Here is a 20,741-nt window from a genome sequence, read left to right as displayed (position 1 = left end):
CACACAGGATTGTTTCCATTACAACAGAGCCTCTGGGGCTTTCCAGGCTGGACCCGGGCTCAGACACGATTCCACGGAGGCAGCCTAGTCTGGGGAGACCCACAGGCCACTCAGATGACACCAAAATAGACATGTGAAGGCCTGTTTTAGTGATTGGGAGGAAGAGGCGAGGGGGGAAGCTGTTCCCAAACACGTCCACCTGATGGAAATATTCTGAGCTGGAATGAGCTGGAAATAAACTAGACGGTGCTAAAAACAAACCTCTCCAGGGAGCTGGGGGCAGGCAGAAATAGATGGTCCTCACCTGCTGAAAATGAAGTGGGGGGAGGGGGAGGGGACAGAGGGAGGGGGAGGGGTGGACAATGCAGTAGCCTCAGCAGGGGAAGCAACTGATAGTGTGTCTTCCCTAAGGGAGCTCCAGCCTCCAGGAGGGAGTGAAGGAGGGACGGCTCTAAGGAGCCAGTGTCTTTCATCAGTGGAGGCTGCAGAGGGTGAGGACTGCAGGAAGCACTGGGGCCCTATATGGTCTGGAAACAGGAGCGATAAGCAGTGCGCCTTCGGCACGCGGACCTGCCGCCCCCCAGGTGCCCCCAGCTGGGAGAGGCCGTGAGGAGAACCACAGCTCAGCCCTCGCTGAGGCCCAACCGAGGCGAAGGAGAGGCTGCAGCTGGGGCCGGGGAAGGGCTCTGGAGAGCTGCCCGCCTGCCCCGGGCCAGCCGCAGCAGCTTACACTCTAGGAGAGAAACCTGGAGAAACGGGGAGAGGAGTGCCATTGCTGCTGACGTCAAGTCTTGTAACAGCACGGCGACCCGGCTGCCTGCCCTCCGGCTCGGCCGCGGCTCCTCTTGTTGGACACAGACAACCTCACAGAACGACAGCCGACAGGGCCACTCTGTGACCGTGATGGATCAAGATAAAAGCAAGGCTACTCTGTCACCATGCCAGACACGGACACAACAAGACTATGCCCCAGCCAGCAGGCCCTCTGTCCTTGCTCACGTGGGAAACTGTGCTGCTGCTTTATGCCCACAGCTCCTGTCTCCTCTTCTTCTGGATGAGAATTAAGATGTAGCCACAGGACTTCCCTGGTGGTCCAGTGGTTAAGAATCTGCCTGCCAATGCAGGGGACACGGGTTCGAGCCCTGGTCCGGGAAGATCCCACATGCCGTGGAGCGACTAGGCCCGTGAGCCACAATTACTGAGCCTGCGCTCTAGAGCCCACGAGCCACAACTGCTGAGCCTGCGTGCCACACCTACTGAAGCCCGCACGCCTAGAACCTGTGCTCCGCAACAAGAGAAGCCACCGCAATGAGAAGCCCGCGCACCGCAACGAAGAGTAGCCCCAGCTCGCCGCAACTAGAGAAAACCCAGGCGCAGCAACGAAGACCCAACATAGCCAAACAAACAAATAAATAAATAAATTTATTTATTTTTTAAAAAAAAGATGCAGTCATAGACTAACCCTCATGTCCTGACAGCAGCCAGTCCAGAGCGAGGCCAGACTTGGCTTCCCCATAAGCTCCCCCCAGCATCACGTAGCGAAAGCCCAACTCCTAGAATAAATCCTTTCTCATCGCCTCTTACCAAGATGCCGACGGGTCCCCTAGTGCGCATCCTCCCTCATGGCGATGAGGCACTTTCTATCTCAGGTGGTTGTTCCAGGAACCCCTGGCCTTCTTCTTAGCTCCCGATCTTTATTTCCACACACATGCAGTCATAGTGTCCAGATCAACAGGAAGGACACTGGAACCAGAGTTCAAATCCTGGCTCTGTTGCTTACTAGTTGTATGGCCTTGGGCAAGTTGCTTCACCTCTTTGCCTCAGCTACTGGATCTGTAAAATGGGGATGATGATCATGGTAATAATAGTACTTAACTCTCAGGGTTGCTCTGAGGAGTAGGTGAATTTATATGTGTGAAGCATTTAAATGGTGTGTGGCATGTAGTAAATTTTAAAAATTAATTCAGCAAACATATTCGGAATATCCAGTGTATGCCAGGTGCTGTGCTAGACCCTATGGATCAAAACTGACGCCCATCCTCACAGAGAGCACAAGGAAACACCCCACGGATAAGAGCTAACATGGGGTAAACCCGGAGAAAGCATAGCAGGATCCCTCCGTCTTGGCCTGGGAATCGAGGAAAGCTTATTGGTGGAGGGTGAACCTGACAGTTCTTGCTGTAGAGTAAGCGTCTCCAGGACGGGGCTGGGTGCGGGAGGGCAGAGTGGGCCCTGAGCAGAGGGCGCGGCAGCTGCCTACAGGCAGGGGCACATTTAGGCACCGCTCTGCCCCCACAAGGCCTAGTCCAGTGCCTGGCAAAGCACAAGCACAGATGAACAAATGTCTCACACTAAAGCTGGAAGCTTTCCTCACAAACCAGTGCCTTCTCTGACTATTCCATCTTAGACTCTGACCACTGTTGCCCCAGGCGCCCTGCAACATCAAAATCACCCTGATCCTTCCTCCTCTTTCACCCCTGCAGTGCACTGACCCCCCAGTTTCTTTCTCCCCAGGATGTTTGTGTGGCCCCTTCCTTCCGGCCCTCACTGCTTGCATGCCAGCGCAGGCCCTGACAGGATATCTCCACACCCGACCTGCAGCCTGCTCGCTGCCTGCCGTTCTCTGAGCTCTCCTTGCCCACCTTGCCCCTACACCGTCTTTCCCAGCACCGTGTTGATCCTATTACTCCTTCACTCAGCATCTTCTGTGGCTCCCTACTACATTTTTTTTTTTTAATTTATGTTAACCCTCTTATCTATCTATTTATTTTTGGTTGCATTGGTCTTTGTTGCTGTGCGTGGGCTTTCTCTAGTTGCGGCGAGCGGGGACTACTCTTCGTTGCGGTGCGCGGGCTTCTCATTGCGGTGCTTCTCTTGTTGCGGAGCACAGGCTCTAGGCGTGCGGGCTTCAGTAGGTGTGGCATGCAGTCTCAGCAGTTGTGGCTCGCGGGCTCTAGAGAGCAGGCTCAGTAGTTGTGGCGCACAGGCTCAGTAGTTGTGGTGCACGGGCTTAGTTGCTCCACGGCATGTGGGATCTTCCCAGACCAGGGCTTGAACCTGTGTCCCCTGCATTGGCAGGTGGATTCTTAACCACTGCGCCACAAGGGAAACCCCCCTACTACATTTTGAATAAAGCCCAAACCCTTTGGTGGGGGATCCAAAACTGCACAATCAAGCCCCAAACTAACTTTCCAGCCTTCCTCACCTACGCTTTTCTTTGCAGAACCTCCTCTCCCATTAGACCTACACCTTAAAACTTCTTGCTTCTGTGCTCTATTTAACTAATTTAGAGGGTCTGCCTGCCCTTGCCCCCTTCCCGAGAACCTTCTCCCATAGCCTCAGTGGAGCTGGCAACACACTGAGATTCTGCTGAAGATTGGGCCTGGTCCCGGGCGGGTCTGCACAGACACCCCAGTGACCCCAGTGACCTGTCACTTGGCTGGAAAAAATGTGTAGGGCCATCAGAGTCCCCGTCATGGATATTTGAAACAAGAGCCACAAAGGGATGTTCCAGGCAAAATAGATGCTGGAGGTAAAAGATTGGAGGTGAGACTGGATCAGCCATTGTGCAGTGATGGGGGGAGTAAAGATGCAAAAAAAGACTGGGTGGGTCAGCCTGTGGCAGTTAGTGCCCATCTTGCTCTCATAAAATAAAGGCAGAGCCACCTGAGTGAGGATGACACCAGTAAGCAGAGACAAGAGGTCAGGAGAGACGATTCCTGCTGATGTCATTGAATTCCAGGTACAGCCCGGCCAGAAGCCATCTGCCTGAGGGCTTCTTAGTTACGGCCAGCAAGATGGCAGAGTAGAAGGACGTGAGCTCACCCCTTCTTACAAAAACACCGAAATCATAACTGAACAACCATTGACAAAAAAACCGCTGGAACCTACCAAAAAAGATACCCTACATCCAAAGACAAAGAAGAAGCCACAACAAGATGGTAGGAGGGGCGCAATTGCAATAAAATCAAATCCCATACCCGCTGGGTGGGCGACCCACAAATTGGAAAACAATTATACCACAGCAGTTCTCCCACAGGAGTGAAAGTCCTGAGCCCCACGTCCGGCTTCCCAGCCTGGGGGTCTGGCAATGGGAGGAGGAGCCCCCAGAGAATCTGGCTTTGAAGGCCAATGGGATTTGATTGCAGGACTTCCACAGGACTGGGGGAAACGGAAACTCCACTCTTGGAGGGTGCACACAAAGTCACATGGGCACCGGGACCCAGGGGAAAAAGCAGTGACCTCATAAGAGACTGAGACAGACCTACCTGCTAGTATTGGAGGGTCTCCTGTGGAGGCAGGGGGCAGCTGTGGCTCACTGTGGGGACAAAGACACTGGAAGTAGCAGTTCTGGCATGTACTCATTGGCATGAACCCTCCTGGAGGCTGCCATTTCCTCCCCAAGACCTAGCCCCACCCAACAGCCTATAGGCCCCAGTGCTGGGATGCCTCAGGCCAGACAACCAACAGGGTGAGAACACAGCCCCACCCATCAACAGACAGGCAGCTTAAAGTCTTCCTGAGCACAACCCTGCCCACCAGAGGGACAAGACCCAGCTCCACCCACCAGTGGGCAGGAACCAGCCCCTCGCATCAGGAAGCCTGCACAAGCCTCTTGGATAGCCTCGTCCACCAGCGGGCAGACAGCAGAAGCAAGAAGAACTACAATCCGTGAGCCTGCAGAGCAGAAACCACAATCACAAAAAGTCAGACATAATGAAACAGCAGAGGAATATGTCCCAGATGAAGGAAGAAGATAAAACCCCAGAAGAACAAATAAGTAAGTGGAGATAGGCAATCTGCCAGAACAAGAATTCAGAGTAACGATAGTGAAGATGATCCAAGATCTCAGAAAAAGAACGGAGGCACAGATTGAGAAGATGCAAGAAATGTTTAACAAAGACCTAGGAGAACTAAAGAACAAACAAACAGAGATGAACAATACAATAACTGAAATGAAAAACACACTAAGAGGAATCAGTAGCAGAGTAACTGAGGCAGAAGAACGGATAAGTGAGCTGCAAGACAGAATGGTGGAATTCACTGCCACAGAACAGAATAAAGGGAAGAAGAATGAAAAGAAATGAAGACAGTCTACGAGACCTCTGGGACAACATTAAATGCACCAACATTTGCATTATAGGGGTCCCAGAAGGAGAAGAGAGAGAGAAAAGACCTGAGAAAATATTTGAAGAGTAATAGCTGAAAACTTCCCTAACATGGGACAGGAAACAGTCACCCAAGTCCAGGAAGCACAGAGAGTCCCAGGCAGGATAAACCCAAGGAGGAACATGCCAAGACACATAGTAGTCAAACTGACAAAAATTAAAGACCAAGAAAAAATATTAAAAGCAATAAGGGAAAAGCAACAAATAACATACAAGGGAACTCCCATAAGGTTATCAGCTCATTTCTCAGCAGAAGCTCTGCAGGCCAGAAGGGAGGGGCACGATATATTTAAAGTGATGAAAGGCTAGGACCTACAACCAAGAATTCTCTCCTCAGCAAGGCTCTCATTCAGATTCGACGGAGAAATCAAAAGATTTACAGACAAGCAAAAGCTAAGAGAATTCACCACCACCAAATCAGCTTTGCACCAAATGAACTTCTCTAAGCGGAAAAGAAAAGGCCATGACTAGAAACAAGAAAAATTACAAATGGAAAAGCTCACCAGTAAAGGCAAAAATAAAGTAAAAACAGGAAATCATCTGTGCACAAATATGCTATCAAAACCAACAATCGTGAGAAGGGAGAGTACAAGTGCAGGATACTGGAAATGCATTTGAAATTAAAAGACCAGCAACTTAAAACAATCTTGTTTATATACAGACTGCTATATCAAAACCTCATGGTAACTGCAAACCAAAAATCTACAATAGATACGCACACAAAAAGGAAAAAGGAATCCAAACACAACACTAAAGTTAGTCTCAAATCACAAGAGAAGAGAACAAAAGAGGAAGGGAAGGAAAAGGACCTGCAAAAACAAATCCAAGAAAATGGCAATAGGAACATACATATTGATAATTACCTTAAATGTAAATGGATTATATGCTCCAACCAAAAGACATAGATAGGCTAGGTGAATGGATACAAAAACAAGACCTGTATATATGCTGTCTACAAGAGACCCACTTCAGATCTAGGGACACATACAGACAGAAAGTGAGGGGATGGAAAAAGGTATTCCATACAAATGGAAGCCAAAAGAAAGCTAGAATAGCAATACTCATATCAGACAAAATAGACTTTAAAATAAAGACAGTTACGAGAGACAAAGAAGGACACTGCATAATGATCAATGGATCAATCCAAGAAGAAGATATAACAATTCTAAATATATATGCATCCAACACAGGAGCACCCCAATATATAAGGCAAATGCTAACAGCCATAAAATGAGAAATCAATAGTAACACAATAATAGTGGGGGACTTTAACACCCCACTTGCATCAATGGACAGATCATCCAGGCAGAAGATCAATAAGGAAACATAGGCCTTAAATGACACATTAGACCAGCTGGACTTGATTGATATTTATTGAGCCCTCTACCCAAAAGCCGCAGAATACACATTCTTCTCAAGTGCACATGAAACATTCTCCAGAATTGATCACATGCTGGGCCACAAAGGAAGCCTTGGTAAATTTAAGAAAATTGAAATCGTATCAAGCATCTTTTCTGACCACAACACTATGAGATTAGAAATCAACTACAAGAAAAAAACTAAAAAACACAAACATGTGGAGGCTAAACAATATGCTGCTGAACAACCAATGGATCACTGCAGAAATCAAAGAGGAAATAAAAAACAGACAGGGTGAACAGATGCACAGAAGGAAGCATAAGAGAGGAGAGGGGGAAAGGAGGGGGAGGGGGAGAGGAGGGAGGGGAGAGAGGGAGAGAGAGGAGGTGGGAAGGGGGAGAGGAGAGAGGGGAAGGAGGGGAAGGACAGGGGAAGAGAGAGGAGGGGGGAGGGGAAGAGGATTGCCAGGAGTTTCAGTTCCTGCTCTTCCTAACATTTGTCAGCTTTACGATAAACCTCCCTTTTCTCCCACCTGAGCCGGTGTGAATGAACGTCTGCTTCTGGCAGTCAAAGTGGCCTGAATAGACGTTGTCTCTACCTGCTGTTCCTCCCTCCCCGTTGTCTCTACCTGCTGTTCCTCCCTCCCCGTGTGGAGCCTTCCTCCTCCATCACCCCTGCCCCATCCAGTCCTTCAAGGCCTAGCTCCAGTGCCCCTGACTGCCATAGACAGTTCCTGGGTCTGGAAGACTTCCTGTCTGAATCTTCCCCAATCTTCCAGAACTAGCAGGAATGCCACCTTCTCCAGAAAGGCTCCCATGTCCCTCCCAGCTGGTCATCACCTCTTCCTTGCTTCTCTGAATTCCCTCAGTTCCTTGTTAACTTACCTGGCCTGGGACAGATGCTGCTTTTGTTGGGAACCAGGTTCTGTGGACTGTTCATGACCAAGCCAGTCTCCAAACATGGGATAAGCCAACAGTTTCTAATGGGGCCATTTTGTTTTATTTTGTTTGTTTGTTTGTTACTTTTTTATTTTTTATTTTATTTTTTTTGTTTTTAATTCTTTATTTTATTTATTTATTTTTGTCTGTGTTGGGTCTTCGTTTCTGTGCGAGGGCTTTCTCTAGTTGCGGTGAGCGGGGGCCACTCTTGGTCGCGGTGCGCGGGCCTCTCACTATCGCGGCCTCTCTTGTTGCGGAGCACAGGCTCCAGACGCGCAGGCTCAGTAGTAGTGGCTCACGGGCCTAGCTGCTCTGCGGCGTGTGGGATCTTCCCAGACCAGGGCTCGAACCCGTGTCCCCTGCATTGGCAGACAGATTCTCAACCACTGCGCCACCAGGGAAGCCCTATTTTTTAATTTTTATTGAAGTATTTTATTGAATTACAAAGTTGTGCTAGTTTTTGGTATACAGCAAAGTGATTCATATATATATATATGTATGTGTGTATATATATATATATCAGATTCTTTTCTATTATGGTTTATTACAGGATATTGAATATAGTTTCCTGTGCTATACAGAAGGACCTTGTTGCTTATCCACTTTATATATAGTAGTTTGTATCTGCTAATCCCAGACTCCTAATTTATCCCTCCCCCATCTTTCCCCTTTGGTAACCATAAATTTGTTTTCTATGTCTGTGAGTCTGTTTCTGTTTTGTAAATAAGTTCACTTGTATCATTTTTTTAGATTCCACATATAAGTGATATATTTATCTTACTCTGACTTACTTCACTTAGTATGATAATCTCTATGACCATCCATGTTGCTGCAAATGACATTATTTCATTCTCTTTTATGGCCGAGTAGTATTCCATTGTATATATGCACCACATCTTCTTTATCCATCCATCAGTGGACATTTACGTTGCTTCCATGTCTTGGCTATTGTAAATTGTGCTGCAATGAACGTAGGGTTGCATGTATCTTTTTGAATTGGAGTTTTATCTAGGTATATACCCAGGAATGGGATTGCTAGATCACACGGTAGCTCTATTTTTAGCTTTTTAAGGAAACTCCATACTGTTCTCCATAGTGGCTGTACCCATTTACATTCCCACCAACAGTGGAGGAGGGTTCTCTTTTCTCCACACCCTCTCCAGCATTTGTTATTTGTAGACTTTTTGATGATGGTCATTCTGACTGGTGTGAAATGGTGCCTCACTGTAGTTTTGATTTGCATTTCTCTAATAAGTAGTGATGTTAAGCATCTTCTCATGTGCCTATTGGCCATCTGGATGTCTTCTTTGGAGAAATATCTATTTAGGTCTTCTGCCCATTTTTTGATTGGGTTGTTTGTTTTTTTGTTGTTGAGCTGTATGAATTGTTTGTGTATTTTGGAAATTAATCCCTAGCTGGTTGCATCATTTGCAAATATTTTCTCCCATTCTGTAGGTTGTCTTTTTGTTTTGTTTATGGTTTCCTCTGCTGTGCAAAAGCTTATTAGTTTGATTAAGTCCCGTTTGTTTATTTTTGCTTTTATTTCTATTGCCTTGGGAGACTGACCTAAGAAAACATTGCTACAATTTATGTCAGAGAGTGTTTCTTGGGGCCACGTTGGAAATTTTCATTTTCAGTTGTCACAGTGGCTGAGGTGAGAGGTTTCCTGCAAAGAGTAGGACAGAATCATACATGAAGAGTGGTTCCATGTCCCCCATGACTCTGAAATGTCACATGGAAGATACATACCCTTTATAATTATCTCATCCTAGAAACTAATTCTCTTTGACATCAAATTTGTTGAACGGTTCTAGTATGAAACTGAGTTTTCTGAGACTACAACTGCTGAGTAATGACTGTGCTTTGTTTGGTTGGGATTTTACCCAGTGTTTTTCATCATTTGAGAAAATCACATCGCACAGCGGGCACATCACTTGAAGCATTTGTGTTACCTCTACTGCACCTTGTGTTCATAGCTGTTACATTCACTGCGGTTTCACATACAGGTGCAAGCATCTAACTACATCATCGTGTTTCCTGATGTGCTAGTGCCTGACCACTTATAGTCAAAATATGCATTTTTATATCATAAATCACTTTTCTGAGAGTTCTCTTTTATATTATATTCAGAGCATTATATTGATTTTTTAACTGTATAGGTATGTTGTATTATTTATGAATTTCATTTTAGGATAACAAAGGGGTCTTTAAAAATATTCCTTACCAATGGGGGCCTTGCGTCTGAGGGTGCTGAGGACCATTGGCCCTGCCAGTGGATGCTCCTCTGCTGGGTGTGAGGGTGTGGGTGGGCTCGGGGCAGTGATTCCCAGGGCACTGGAGCTGACACAAGCCGCCCCACACCGGGTGCCTTCTGGGGAGCACCTTTTGGTTGCGTGATGTGTGAGGCAAGTCCTGGATCACAGGGTGGAAAGAGAAGGCGAGCACTGTCCCCTGGGAGACAAGACTGAAAACTGGGTTCAGGGCAAGAGGAGTGCAGGGGGTGGGGGGAAACCCACCCATGTTCTGTGAGATCAGAAGTCTGGAGAAAGGGTGGAGATGGAGGTGCCATCACGAGACCAAAACTGGGAGCTGGAAAATTACAGCTTTGGGTGATTATGGATCTCACTGCTATGAATGTTCTAGTACGTGTGTTGGGTGAACATGCACTCACTTCTCCATCGGTAAACACCTAGGAGTGAGCTGTTGAGCTATTGTATGTGCCTATATTCAGCTTCAGTAGACAATGCCTAGAGTTTTCCAAAGAGGTTGAAGCAATTTTCACCCCCACCAGCCAATGGATGAGCGTTCTGGTTGCTCCACATCCTACCTGACGTTTGTTATTTTCTGTCCTTTTCAGTTCAGGCACTCTGGTGGGTGTGTAGTGGTGTCAACCCCGTGTGCAGCAGCAGCAGGATGGACAAATAGGTTGTGGCCGGGTCCTGAATAGGGACCCTATCCAGCAGCATAACAACGACAGGCAATGACCAGGAAGCCCCTCACAGACACTATGCAGAGCGAAAGAAGGACACAAGAATTCACGTTCATATAAAGTTCAAATACAGGCACAAGGACTCCCCAGGGCTAGCAGCCAAGGAGCAGTGCAGAGACTGGACAGGAGCTGAAGGGGCTTCTAGAGGCCAGGAATTCTGTGTCTCCACCCAGGTGCTGGCTTCTAGGGTGTGTCCACTTTGCAGGAATCCAGTGGGCTGTACACTTAGGATCCGTGTCCTTTCTGCCAGGTACACTTCAACACTGAACATGTACTAACATTGAACACGGGCATGTGACAAGGAAGCTGTACGTATCCAGGGCCCTCTCTTCATCTCCTCACACCTGTGTCTGGAGACATTAAACCTTAGCTCTCCAATGAGCATGGGTGACCTCGAATGTCTGTGTAGAGTCTGGAGTCAAATCTATGTTTGAAATCCTGGCTCTGGGTCTGATCAGTGCTGCCCCCAGCCCCGCTGCCTCCCCCCTCAGAACAGCTCCTTCTGGGCACAGTATCAAGGGTATTAACAGACACTGCCTTCTCCCCAACTGTTGGGGGCACCTTATGAGTAAGTTTGAACCTGGCCTTCCTTGTCCCATCTACAGAGTGACCAGTCAGTGTCTGGAGAAGGAGCCCTGGACCTCGTGATGGTCACAGTGGCCGCACCATCTGTTCATTTATCCAGTGAAGGCAGGGGAGGGCTAGGCCAGGTACAGGCAGGAGGTGCGCTCACACCCAACAGGCTGGAAATGAGACTCGGAAATGAGACGTAGTCTTCCCGGGGGTGGTGGACACCCAGAGGCCCTAGCGCTGACCCCACGCTAATGAGCACTGTTTTCTCCAAACAGCCCTTCCCGGCCTGGATCAGAAGAAGCGTGGCGGCCACAGAGCGTGCTGCCTGCTGACCCCCCCGCCACCCCCTCTCTTCCCACCGCCGTTCTTTAGAGGGGCCCGAAGTCCGGTGAGTAGCTTTGGGCTCGTGAGAGAGCAGAAATGCAGGTCCCAGGGCCACCACACATCCCACCTCCTCCCCCACTGCTCAGTGGGAGTCAGTCCGGAGGGATCTAGCTCTCTGCCCTCACGTGGCAGGTGGAGCCCAGATTGGACATTGAGCTGTTTCTGGTACGTGTCTGTTCTCCCACCGCCTTAAACAAGTGATGGAGGGAAATGCTTCTCAGTAGGGAATTGGACTTGGCAAAGTGTCCCGTCCTCTCAAAAACATTGAGGTGAATTTATAACTTTCTGGGCTCCTATCAGTGGCTCGGACATGGCATTTTCCCCTCTGTCTTTCTTCTCCCCAAGTGCTTGTGAAATTCCCTTCCACAGCCCAAACTGAACTTACACCATATCCATGAGGTGACACAGGACACAGTCCTGTGAGAGGGAACGGAAGTGGGGAGAGGGGAAAAGGTGAGGAAAGAACAGGATCGGAGAAGCTGACCTAGAAGACAACTGGCCAGGGCGTTTCAGGGATTTGAGATGCTCAGATCTTTCCAGAACCTCTTAGACCTGTACCCTCCAGTACAGTAACCACTGGCCCTATGTGACCAGCTCCAGTTGAGATGTGCTGAGTGTAAAATACACATTGGATGCATTTTATAAGAATGTAAAATATCTCAGTAATTTTTTTACATTGAATATACACTGAAGTAATAATACTTGGGATATATTGGGTAAGATAAAATACTTATTAAAATTAATTTCACTTGTTTCCTTTTACCTTTTTTATGTGGCTACCAGGAAATTTTGAACTATATAGGTGTCTCGCATTGGTGGCTCACAGTTTATTTCTCTTGGACGGGGCTGTCCTGGACATTAGATAAAAGGCCCCTGAGTGAACTTCCTAACTCCATCCGAGAAGTCATTATCTCTCTGTAATCCATTCAGACCAGATTCATCTCAGAGCAGATGAGAGAATGGAAACTGGGGACCCAGAGGTCGCCTTCTTGAGACGCCCGCTGGGGTGTCAGGGAACCGCCAGCCTCAGGGCCTGGGCTATAGAACAGGTCTGTGTCCAGGAGGTGACCCTTCTCTGTCCCCCAAGTCTGACCTGTAACCTGTGTCGCTTTGCCTTGAAGCTTCTCTCCCCAGACATGAAGAATCTCGTCCTGGAACTGGAGACCACACGGCCCCCATGCGTGCAAGGGTCGCTCAGCTCCCCCAGGCCTCCGGGGCCCCAGGTCGGTGCATCCCCCAGGCCCTACCCCGCTGTCCTCTGTTCAGAGCAGGGATGCCCTCTGGGCAGAGCTGCCCCTTTTCAGGTGACATGGGGTTGTCTTCCTGCCCTGGAGGAACCACATGGACAGAACACTAGTTCATCTCTGGGGGATTCTGCCTCCCAGCCTTGACGTCCTCCTCCACACAATGGGGATAATAACTTCCCTTGCAGTACTGGATTTGGGGGGTGACCAAGTGAGCTGCTTGGTTGCTTGGTCACCCCCCGAAGTGGTGATAATGGGTGTGGTTACTATCATAGTTATCATCAAACACTGGATGACAATGTGACCGTTGACCCCTCCCCCCAGTGGACCCAGAGGTACCTGCATTCAGGCCAGAAAAATGGAGGTAACAGAGAACTTGTTACCCTGGGCTCAGTTTGGCCCCCAGATACTGGCACCAAGTAGCTCACCTCTCCCCACCAAAGCTCAAGTAAGAGTGAGGAACAGGCAAAATGCCAGAGAAAGGATTTTCTAGGCAGACAAAGAGTACCCTCCAGAGACCCTGCCTCACAGACTCCTGGCCCCTCTGGCCGGCCCGGGAGAGGGGATCCATCGAGGAGGAACATCCCTCAGCCTGAAGTCTGGGCCTGCCATGGGGACGGGAAGGAGGAATTATGTCGCCCTTCCTGGGGTACCCCTCCTGTGGCTTTCCATCATGGGAAGAAGACTAAGACAAACCTCCTCACCCTGGGGGCAAAGCCCCACACACGGGGGCCCGTAACTCCCGCATCAGCTCAAACGACCACCACTGCCCACCCAATGCAGCCACAGTGCACCTCTTGAGTCCTCAAGCACCCGAAGCTTGTTCCAGCCTTAGGGCCTTGAGGCTTGTGGCTCCGACTGTGTGGAACGCTCTGCCTTCTGATTTTCACCATGGCCAGCTCCTTTGTCCCTCAGCGCTCAGTGTGCCCGCCGCCTCCTCAGACACGTCTCCTCGACCACTCCGCCTGCAGCACCCTCCCCATCACTCTCCACCCAATGACCTATTTTCTTTCGCTGCATAGTTTTCTCACGTTGTTATGGTTTTCTTATTTTTTGTTCCTAGGCTCTTTGGTCTCCCCTCCATAAAATGTAAGCTCTATGGCTGGGGTTGGCAAACTATGGCCAAGGGTCCAATCTGGCTTGTTTTTGTAATTAAATATTATCGTCTCTGGCTGCTTTTGCACTAACGGGTAGAGTTGAGTAGTTGTGACAGAATTGCTCTCTCAGAGCCAAAGCCTAAGGTATTTCCTATCTGGCTTCTTACAGAACTGACCCCTGGTCTTGCGAGCAGGGACGTTGTCCACCTGGCTCATGCTGTGTGCCCAGCCCACACCAGTGCCTGGGGTGTAGAGCTTCCCCATCAATGTTTGTCGAATGCAATGAGGAAAACAGGTGGACCGGAGCTGCCACAGAGGGGCTGGGGAGTCCGCATAAAGGCATGGTGGGCACCCGAGGGTCAGCTCTGGGGGGATTCCTATCTTGCCAGCCTTGAAGTCCATACTGACAGCATGTGATAGCACATGAGAAACGATGCTGAAAGCTCAGCCTCCCTGCACTGGTGCCGAATCAAATCTCGGAGACAGAGTTTTGAGTGAAGTAGAAGAGGACAGCTTTATTACTTTGCCAGGCAAAGGGGGCCACAGCGGGCTAATGCCCTCAAAACTGTGTGTCCTGGGCTTCCCTGGTGGCGCAGTGGTTGAGAATCTGCCTGCCAATGCAGGGGACACGAGTTCGAGCCCTGGTCTGGGAAGATCCCACATGCCGCGGAGCAACTGGGCCCGTGAGCCACAACTACTGAGCCTGCGCGTCTGGAGCCTGTGCTCCGCAACAAGAGAGGCTGCGATAGTGAGAGGCCTGCGCACTGCGATGAAGAGTGGCCCCCGCTTGCCGCAACTGGAGAAAGCCCTCGCACACGAAGACCCAGCACAGCCAAAAATAAATAAATGAATTAATTAAAACAACAACAACAAAAAAAAAACTGTGTGTCACAACCCCAGAGGATTGGATGAAGGGTTTTATAACAGTGGTTCAAGGGTGGGGTCTCTGACAAGATTAGGGTGTGAGCAGGGCCTGCACTCCTTTAACCTCATCTCCTTATCTTGATGAGCTTCTCTGGTCCCTTTAATCTTGCCTCAGGTGGTCTCTTGGCTGTTCCTCCTTTGTTCGAATCCACCCTTTGGAACTCAGGGAAGGTCACAGAGGCTGGAGTCTTGCTTACAAGAAACAGGGGACAGTAAGGCCAGACACTATAAAACTCTTAGAGGAAAACATAGGCAGAACACACTATGACATAATCACAGCAAGATCCTTTTTGACCCCCCTCCTAGAGGAAGGGAAATAAAAACAAAAATAAACAAATGGGACCTAATGAAACTTAAAAGCTTTTGCACAGCAAAGGAAACCATAAACAAGACGAAAAGACAACCCTCAGAATGGGAGAAAATATTTGCAAACAAAGCAACTGGCAAAGGATTAATCTCCAAAATTTACAAGCAGCTCATGCAGCTCAATGTCAAAGAACAAACAACCCAATCCAAAAATGGGCAGACGACCTAAACAGACATTTCTGCAAAGAAGATATACAGATTGCCAGCAAACACATGAAAGGATGCTCAACATCACTAATCATTAGAGAAATGTAAATCAGAACTACAATGAGGCATCACCTCACACCCATCAGACTGGCCATCGTCAAAAAATCTACAAACAATAAATGCTGGAGAGGGTGTGGAGAAAAGGGAAGCCTCTTGCACAGTTGGTGGGAATGTAAATTGATACAGCCACTATGGAGAACAGTATGGAGGTTCCTTAAAAAACTAAAAATAGAACTACCATAAGACCTAGCAATCCCACTACTGGGCATATACCCTGAGAAAACCATAATTCAAAAAGAGTCATGTACCACAATGTTCATTGCAGCTCTATTTACAATAGCCAGGACAGGGAAGCAACCTAAGTGTCCATCGACAGCTGAATGGATAAAGAAGATGTGGCACATATATACAATGGAATATTCCTCAGCCATAAAAAGGAATGAAATTGAGTTATTTGTAGTGAAGGGGATGGACCTAGAGACTGTTATACAGAGTGAAGTAAGTCAGAAAGAGAAAAACAAATACAGTATGCTAACACATATATGGAAGCTAAAAAAAAAAAAAAAAAAAAGTGGTTCTGAAGAACCTAGGGGCAGGACAGGAATAAAGACGCAGATGTAGAGAATGGACTTGAGGACACGGGGAGGGGGAAGGGTAAGCTGGGACGAAGTGAGAGAGTGGCATGGACATATATACACTACCAGATGTAAAATAGATAGCTAGTGAGAAGCAGCCGCATAGCACAGGGAGATCAGCTCGGTGCTTTGTAACCACCTAGAAGGGTGGGATAGGGAGGGTGGGAGGGAGACGCAAGAGGAAGGGGGTATGGGGATGTAGGTATATGTATAGCTGATTCACTTTGTTATAGAGCAGAAACTAACACACCATTGTAAAGCGTTTATACTCCAATGAAGATGTTAAAAAAAAAGGGGGGGACAAAAAAAGGCCTCTGTGCCTGGGACCGCCACAGGCCCCGCTTGGTTTCAGAACCCACAGAGAACCCATGGGAAGGGGGTCCCGGCTGCCCCCAGACTGCGGTCTCCAGCCCCATGTGCATGCCTCCAACCTCGTGCAATCCCACGTGTGTCACTCCGAGGCTGTGCTGCCGACTCCGGGGACACAGTGTGAGGACCAGCAGCCCTGACATCACCTGGGAACTTGCTGGAAACGCAGAATCTCACCCTCCCCTCCTCCATCCCACACCCTTCAATCAGAGTCTGCATTTTAACAAGACTCTCCGGAGGGAATCACCTCCACATCAAAGTCTGGGAAGCGCTGAGCTAGGGAGAGCACAACGGCCTGATAAATAGTTCTAGTCCATTTCAAGAAAATGGAAAAAGGTGAGGCTTGGGAAAGAAAAAAGAACGGAACTGAAACTGTCCCTCCTCCCCTCCCTAAAACAGAAGGAGGATAAACCAAAGATAGTGGTTCCCAAACTTTTCTGCACATTAGAATCCCCTGGGATGCCTGTGTCCCTCGGGAATTTTAAAAGATCCCCAGGGGTTTCTAATGTGCAGAGAGGCTTAGGAACCCCTGGCTGAGGGGTTGTTGGTCATTTGGACAAGCCTCCTAGAAATCCTGTTTCAGACAGGCTTTGCGTGAGGCGTGCTCACCTGCAGATGTTGGGGATGAAGGGGTGGCCTGGGGGTTTTGGTGGATTCCTCTCTGCTGTCCTGGGGAGCTTGGAAGACGGTTGGCCAACTGAGCATTTCATAGGCGCGTACGCTGAAGGCAGCTGCGTCCTGCCGTAGGGGGTGTCAAGCTTTAGTGCGACGGGCCCTGGAGTCCCTGAGCTGGACTCAGCCCTGCTCCCGTGGCCGGGCTGTGGGACAAAAATGCACTCTTCACATCTTAAAACAGAAGACTTTTGCTGTACCTGGTACCCATAGATCCACCATGGGAATTTCTGTGTCAGCTGCTCCTGCGAGCAAAGCCTAACTTCCGTCCTATCTGGGCCCCAGGGAAACTTGGTAAGAGCAGCCGAAAAGATGTGAGAGGTGGTGCAGCATCTCGTTTTCAGCAAATAGCATATCTTCAAGTCTCTTCAGCTGCTCTCACCAAGCACTCAGGATGTTTCGGGCAACCCAAGAATTCCAGGGAGAAAATGAAAATCACAGAGAGTAGGTGTGTGAACATTAATTACAATAATGGTGCTGCTGGAAACAGCCTAGAGAAAGCAAGAAGACGGGGCCTAGGGGAGAGGGGCCTGGGCTGGAGAGTATGAAGTGTCCTTCCTGCCGTGCCTGGAGCCCTGAATCTGCAGAGAGGACGAGGCTACCAAGGAGCCAGGGCCCCAAGAGCCCCTCCCGGCCTTGGCTCCCTCCCACCGGCCTGCCTTGGGCTCATGCATGCTTTCTTCACTTCTTATCTTGATTGTGTAGGGCCCGCCTGGGCTTCCCGGCAAGACAGGACCAAAGGGAGAAAAGGTATGAACCACCTCTATCTTCACCCCACCTCTCCTTGGTAATTCCAGCCTGTTTTCTGGGGGCGCCACTGAGGGTTTTCAAGTTCAGATTTCAAAGCACGTGCTAATCCTGCCTTAGTGCGTGAGGATGGGCTCCGGGGTGACTGGGCTGCTGAAGGTGTGGGACCCCACCGGTGCATCTGGGGGGCCCCCTGACATGGCGGGGGTGCTGTGAACCGCCAGGTGACCAAGTTCTGGAATCAGCCCTGCTAAGACCTCTGATTCCAGAACTTTTCCTCCAAAGCAGCCTCTGCTTACCTGTCTTCTCCATCCACAGGGGGAGCTTGGCCGACCGGGAAGGAAGGTATGGTCCATGCTGTTCTGTCAACATTACACGGGCAGCTGTGCTCGGTGTGCACGAGTGTGTGCACTCCTAGGGGTGGGGACCAGCCGCGCACCTCCGCGGCCCTGATACCCAGATGGCTGATGACAGCACTGCCATCCTGATGAGGACTGTAGTGACCTCCTCTTTCTGCCCACTTTTCAGTCAGGAGCTGCAGCCTGCTACTGGTGGCATTCGGACTTCTGCCAGAGGCTGCCAAGCCTGGCCAGATTTCCCCCAGCCTCAGACCACCTCATCCTGCCATCCATCAGAGAAACCCTCCAAGGCCTCAGCCAGCAGCACCAAATGACTCTCACTGTCAATTTGATTAAAGTGGAATAAAGTGTCAGACAGAAACAAATGGCTTTGCTTTAAGGCCCAGCTGAAATAAATGGGAGTTACTTCAGGTCACAGGGACTCAGTAAACCAAACACATGTTATTAAGATTCTCATTAGTGTCAGGAAGGAGTAAACCCCCTGCCGCTTGCTGTAGTCAATGGATGCTGGCACTGAAATTGTAGGTCTTGGTGACATAGAAGAATGTTCAAAACTTTGGCCAAGAAAGATGCCTCTGGTTCTAAATATAAATTACTATTTTCCCAGTTAAATGTTTTATTCAAATACTTTCACTATCAATAAGAGCCTCAAACAGACCTTTGTAAGACAAAGTTCCAACCCTTTAAGGCACAGCTGACCACTCCAGTCAAGTCCCAGGGGTCGACTGAAGTGCTGGGCTGGGGGGATTCTGGTATCGTCTCCATGCTCAGGACTAACAAGGGCCGTGATTGATTAGTGATGTCTGCCGTGGATGAGGAAGGCAGGAGCAGGAACTAGTACACATGCCAGCACCTGTGATGTCTGGGTAGGGGCTGAGCCTTCCACATCTCCAGCTTGGCTAACTGAAATTAGCCAGTGGGTGCAGAGGTCAACATAGACCCCAAGTCGCTGCTCCCCTGCTCTCTTGCAGGGCTTACTCTTCCATAGCTCCTTGGCTTATGTTGGGTTCCCTAGACACAGAGATAGAGATAGTCCATGCCATGTGCAAGTGAATTAATGATTAAGGGAGCTCTCTCCAGAGGAGCCTGAGGGGAGGGGAGACCCAGATGGGGCAGGGAAAGAAACCCAGCCTGGGGTGGTATCAGATGACATCCAACTTCAGTCTGATCCCTAGGGGAGCTCCGGAGTGTGAACGGCACCAGAGAATTTGTCCTGCCTTACCTTGATGTAAGGGGGCTGGGCTGTTGGCTGCAGGAAGGGGAGGTACATCAATTGCTGGGCAGCTCCAATTGCCCCCGGCCAACCCACACTTGCAGGTTGTAAGAAGGAATGTGTTGGTACAGCAAGGAAGGTAGCCCCTGGGAAATGGGCATACTGAGCAGGGGGGAAAGACCTTGAGGGGGTACCCCCAGCATCTGCTGCTGCTCTCCAAACATAATCCTCTCCCCTCCTACATTGCCTCCTTGGGGAGAACCTATGGGAATGCAGGGGACATTTGGGTGGATGGGTAGGGATGATAATGATCGAAGAACCAAGAAGTTTAGAATCCCTTCCCTACCACCTTCCATTTCTCGAATAGAACAATCTTGTGTGTCGACATAATGTGACACCAAGGGCTTTAACTCATACCCAAGTGGCCCAACTTTCTAGGCCATCAGTCTTTGGAGGGTGGGGATGAGAGTCCTGGGGCCACGCTTGGAAGCCCCATACTCCCCTCTAGGCCACAGAGACAAATCTGTGTTTTTAGAGGGAGGGAAACAAACCCAGTTGTCTTGACTTTTGTTCTCTGTCTTTGAAGGGCAGACCCGGCCCCCCAGGTGTTCCTGGCATGCCTGGGCCTGTTGGCTGGCCCGGCCCTGAAGGCCCCAGGGTAAGTGTGGCAGCTCTCAGGGCTCCAGTGGCATCAGAACTGGAGGGGAGAAGATGGCGGCTCCCCAGGCCCCTGGCACATAGTCGGTGAAACTCACTTCCTCCAGATGGGGAGGAAGGAGAGAGCCTGAGGGCTGCCCCGAGGTCCCTAAACACTTCCTCCTTTGCTTGGACTGCAAGACCTTGGTCAGTCCCACGGCTCAGCTTCTGTGGGAGGAGAAACGGGGGGCTGCCGCCTCTTTCCCAGGGGCCCTGTCCTCCTTTGTCCTGAGGGTTAGCGTGCAATTATTTGGTTCCCTGAGATGACACAAGAGGGGCTTGTGTCTGGAAAGCAGTTGGCCTGTCATGCTAATTGGGCAGGGGGTGGAGGGTGAGGGCATGGGAGTTGGGGGCTGGAACAACGGAAATCCTATATTCACAGAGGGATTGCCAAATGCTGGTGGAATCCCCGTCCTCAGACAGGTTAGGAAAAGCTAATACATCCACACCCATGTCTTTTTACACACTTTGGTCATAGACTATTGGGTGCAGAGGCCACGACTCAGAACTTTGACCTGCAGAAGTCAGGGGTGAGCAGGTGAATGTCACTATCTGCTCTGACTCACTTATTGGCTGTATTTATTCTGAGAATAGAAAATTGTTCCCAGTCCTCTTAGGAAAAGTCCCAAGGATATTTCTTTAAAAATCCCCTGTATAGAGCTGAGCCATCCAATATGGCAGCCACTAGCCACATGTGGCTACTGAGCCCTTGAAACATGCCTAGTGCCACTGAGGAACTGAATATTTAATTTTAATTAATTTAAGTTTGAATTCAAAAACCTGTACTCAATTCAGTTAGTT

The 20,741-nt window shown here is 49.4% G+C and overlaps 1 protein-coding gene across 7 annotated transcripts in view; it reads left to right on the top strand.

Annotated features, from left to right (window-relative positions):
* Positions 1-20,741, top strand: part of COLQ (collagen like tail subunit of asymmetric acetylcholinesterase) — an 81,732-nt gene that overhangs the window by 32,030 nt on the left and 28,961 nt on the right. For 5 of the 7 annotated variants that reach the window (XR_014244830.1, XM_082392767.1, XM_082392765.1 and 2 more), the window contains exons 2-6: positions 11,303-11,415; positions 12,533-12,634; positions 17,631-17,675; positions 17,991-18,017; positions 19,831-19,902. Coding sequence is in view for 6 of the 7 variants with exons in the window: in XM_082392767.1 (XP_082248893.1) it covers positions 11,303-11,415; positions 12,533-12,634; positions 17,631-17,675; positions 17,991-18,017; positions 19,831-19,902 (359 nt within the window). In the remaining variant the exon portion in view is untranslated. The remainder of the gene's footprint in view (positions 1-11,302; positions 11,416-12,532; positions 12,635-17,630; positions 17,676-17,990; positions 18,018-19,830; positions 19,903-20,741) is intronic. The other 2 variants (XM_082392770.1, XM_082392769.1) reach the window with 1 other exon arrangement.

The sequence above is a fragment of the Balaenoptera borealis genome, assembly GCF_965194805.1.
Source record: "Balaenoptera borealis genome assembly, chromosome: 5".
Lineage (NCBI taxonomy): Eukaryota > Metazoa > Chordata > Mammalia > Artiodactyla > Balaenopteridae > Balaenoptera > Balaenoptera borealis.
Note: the sequence above shows the minus strand (reverse complement) of the source record. Positions and strands in the feature narration are given on the sequence as shown.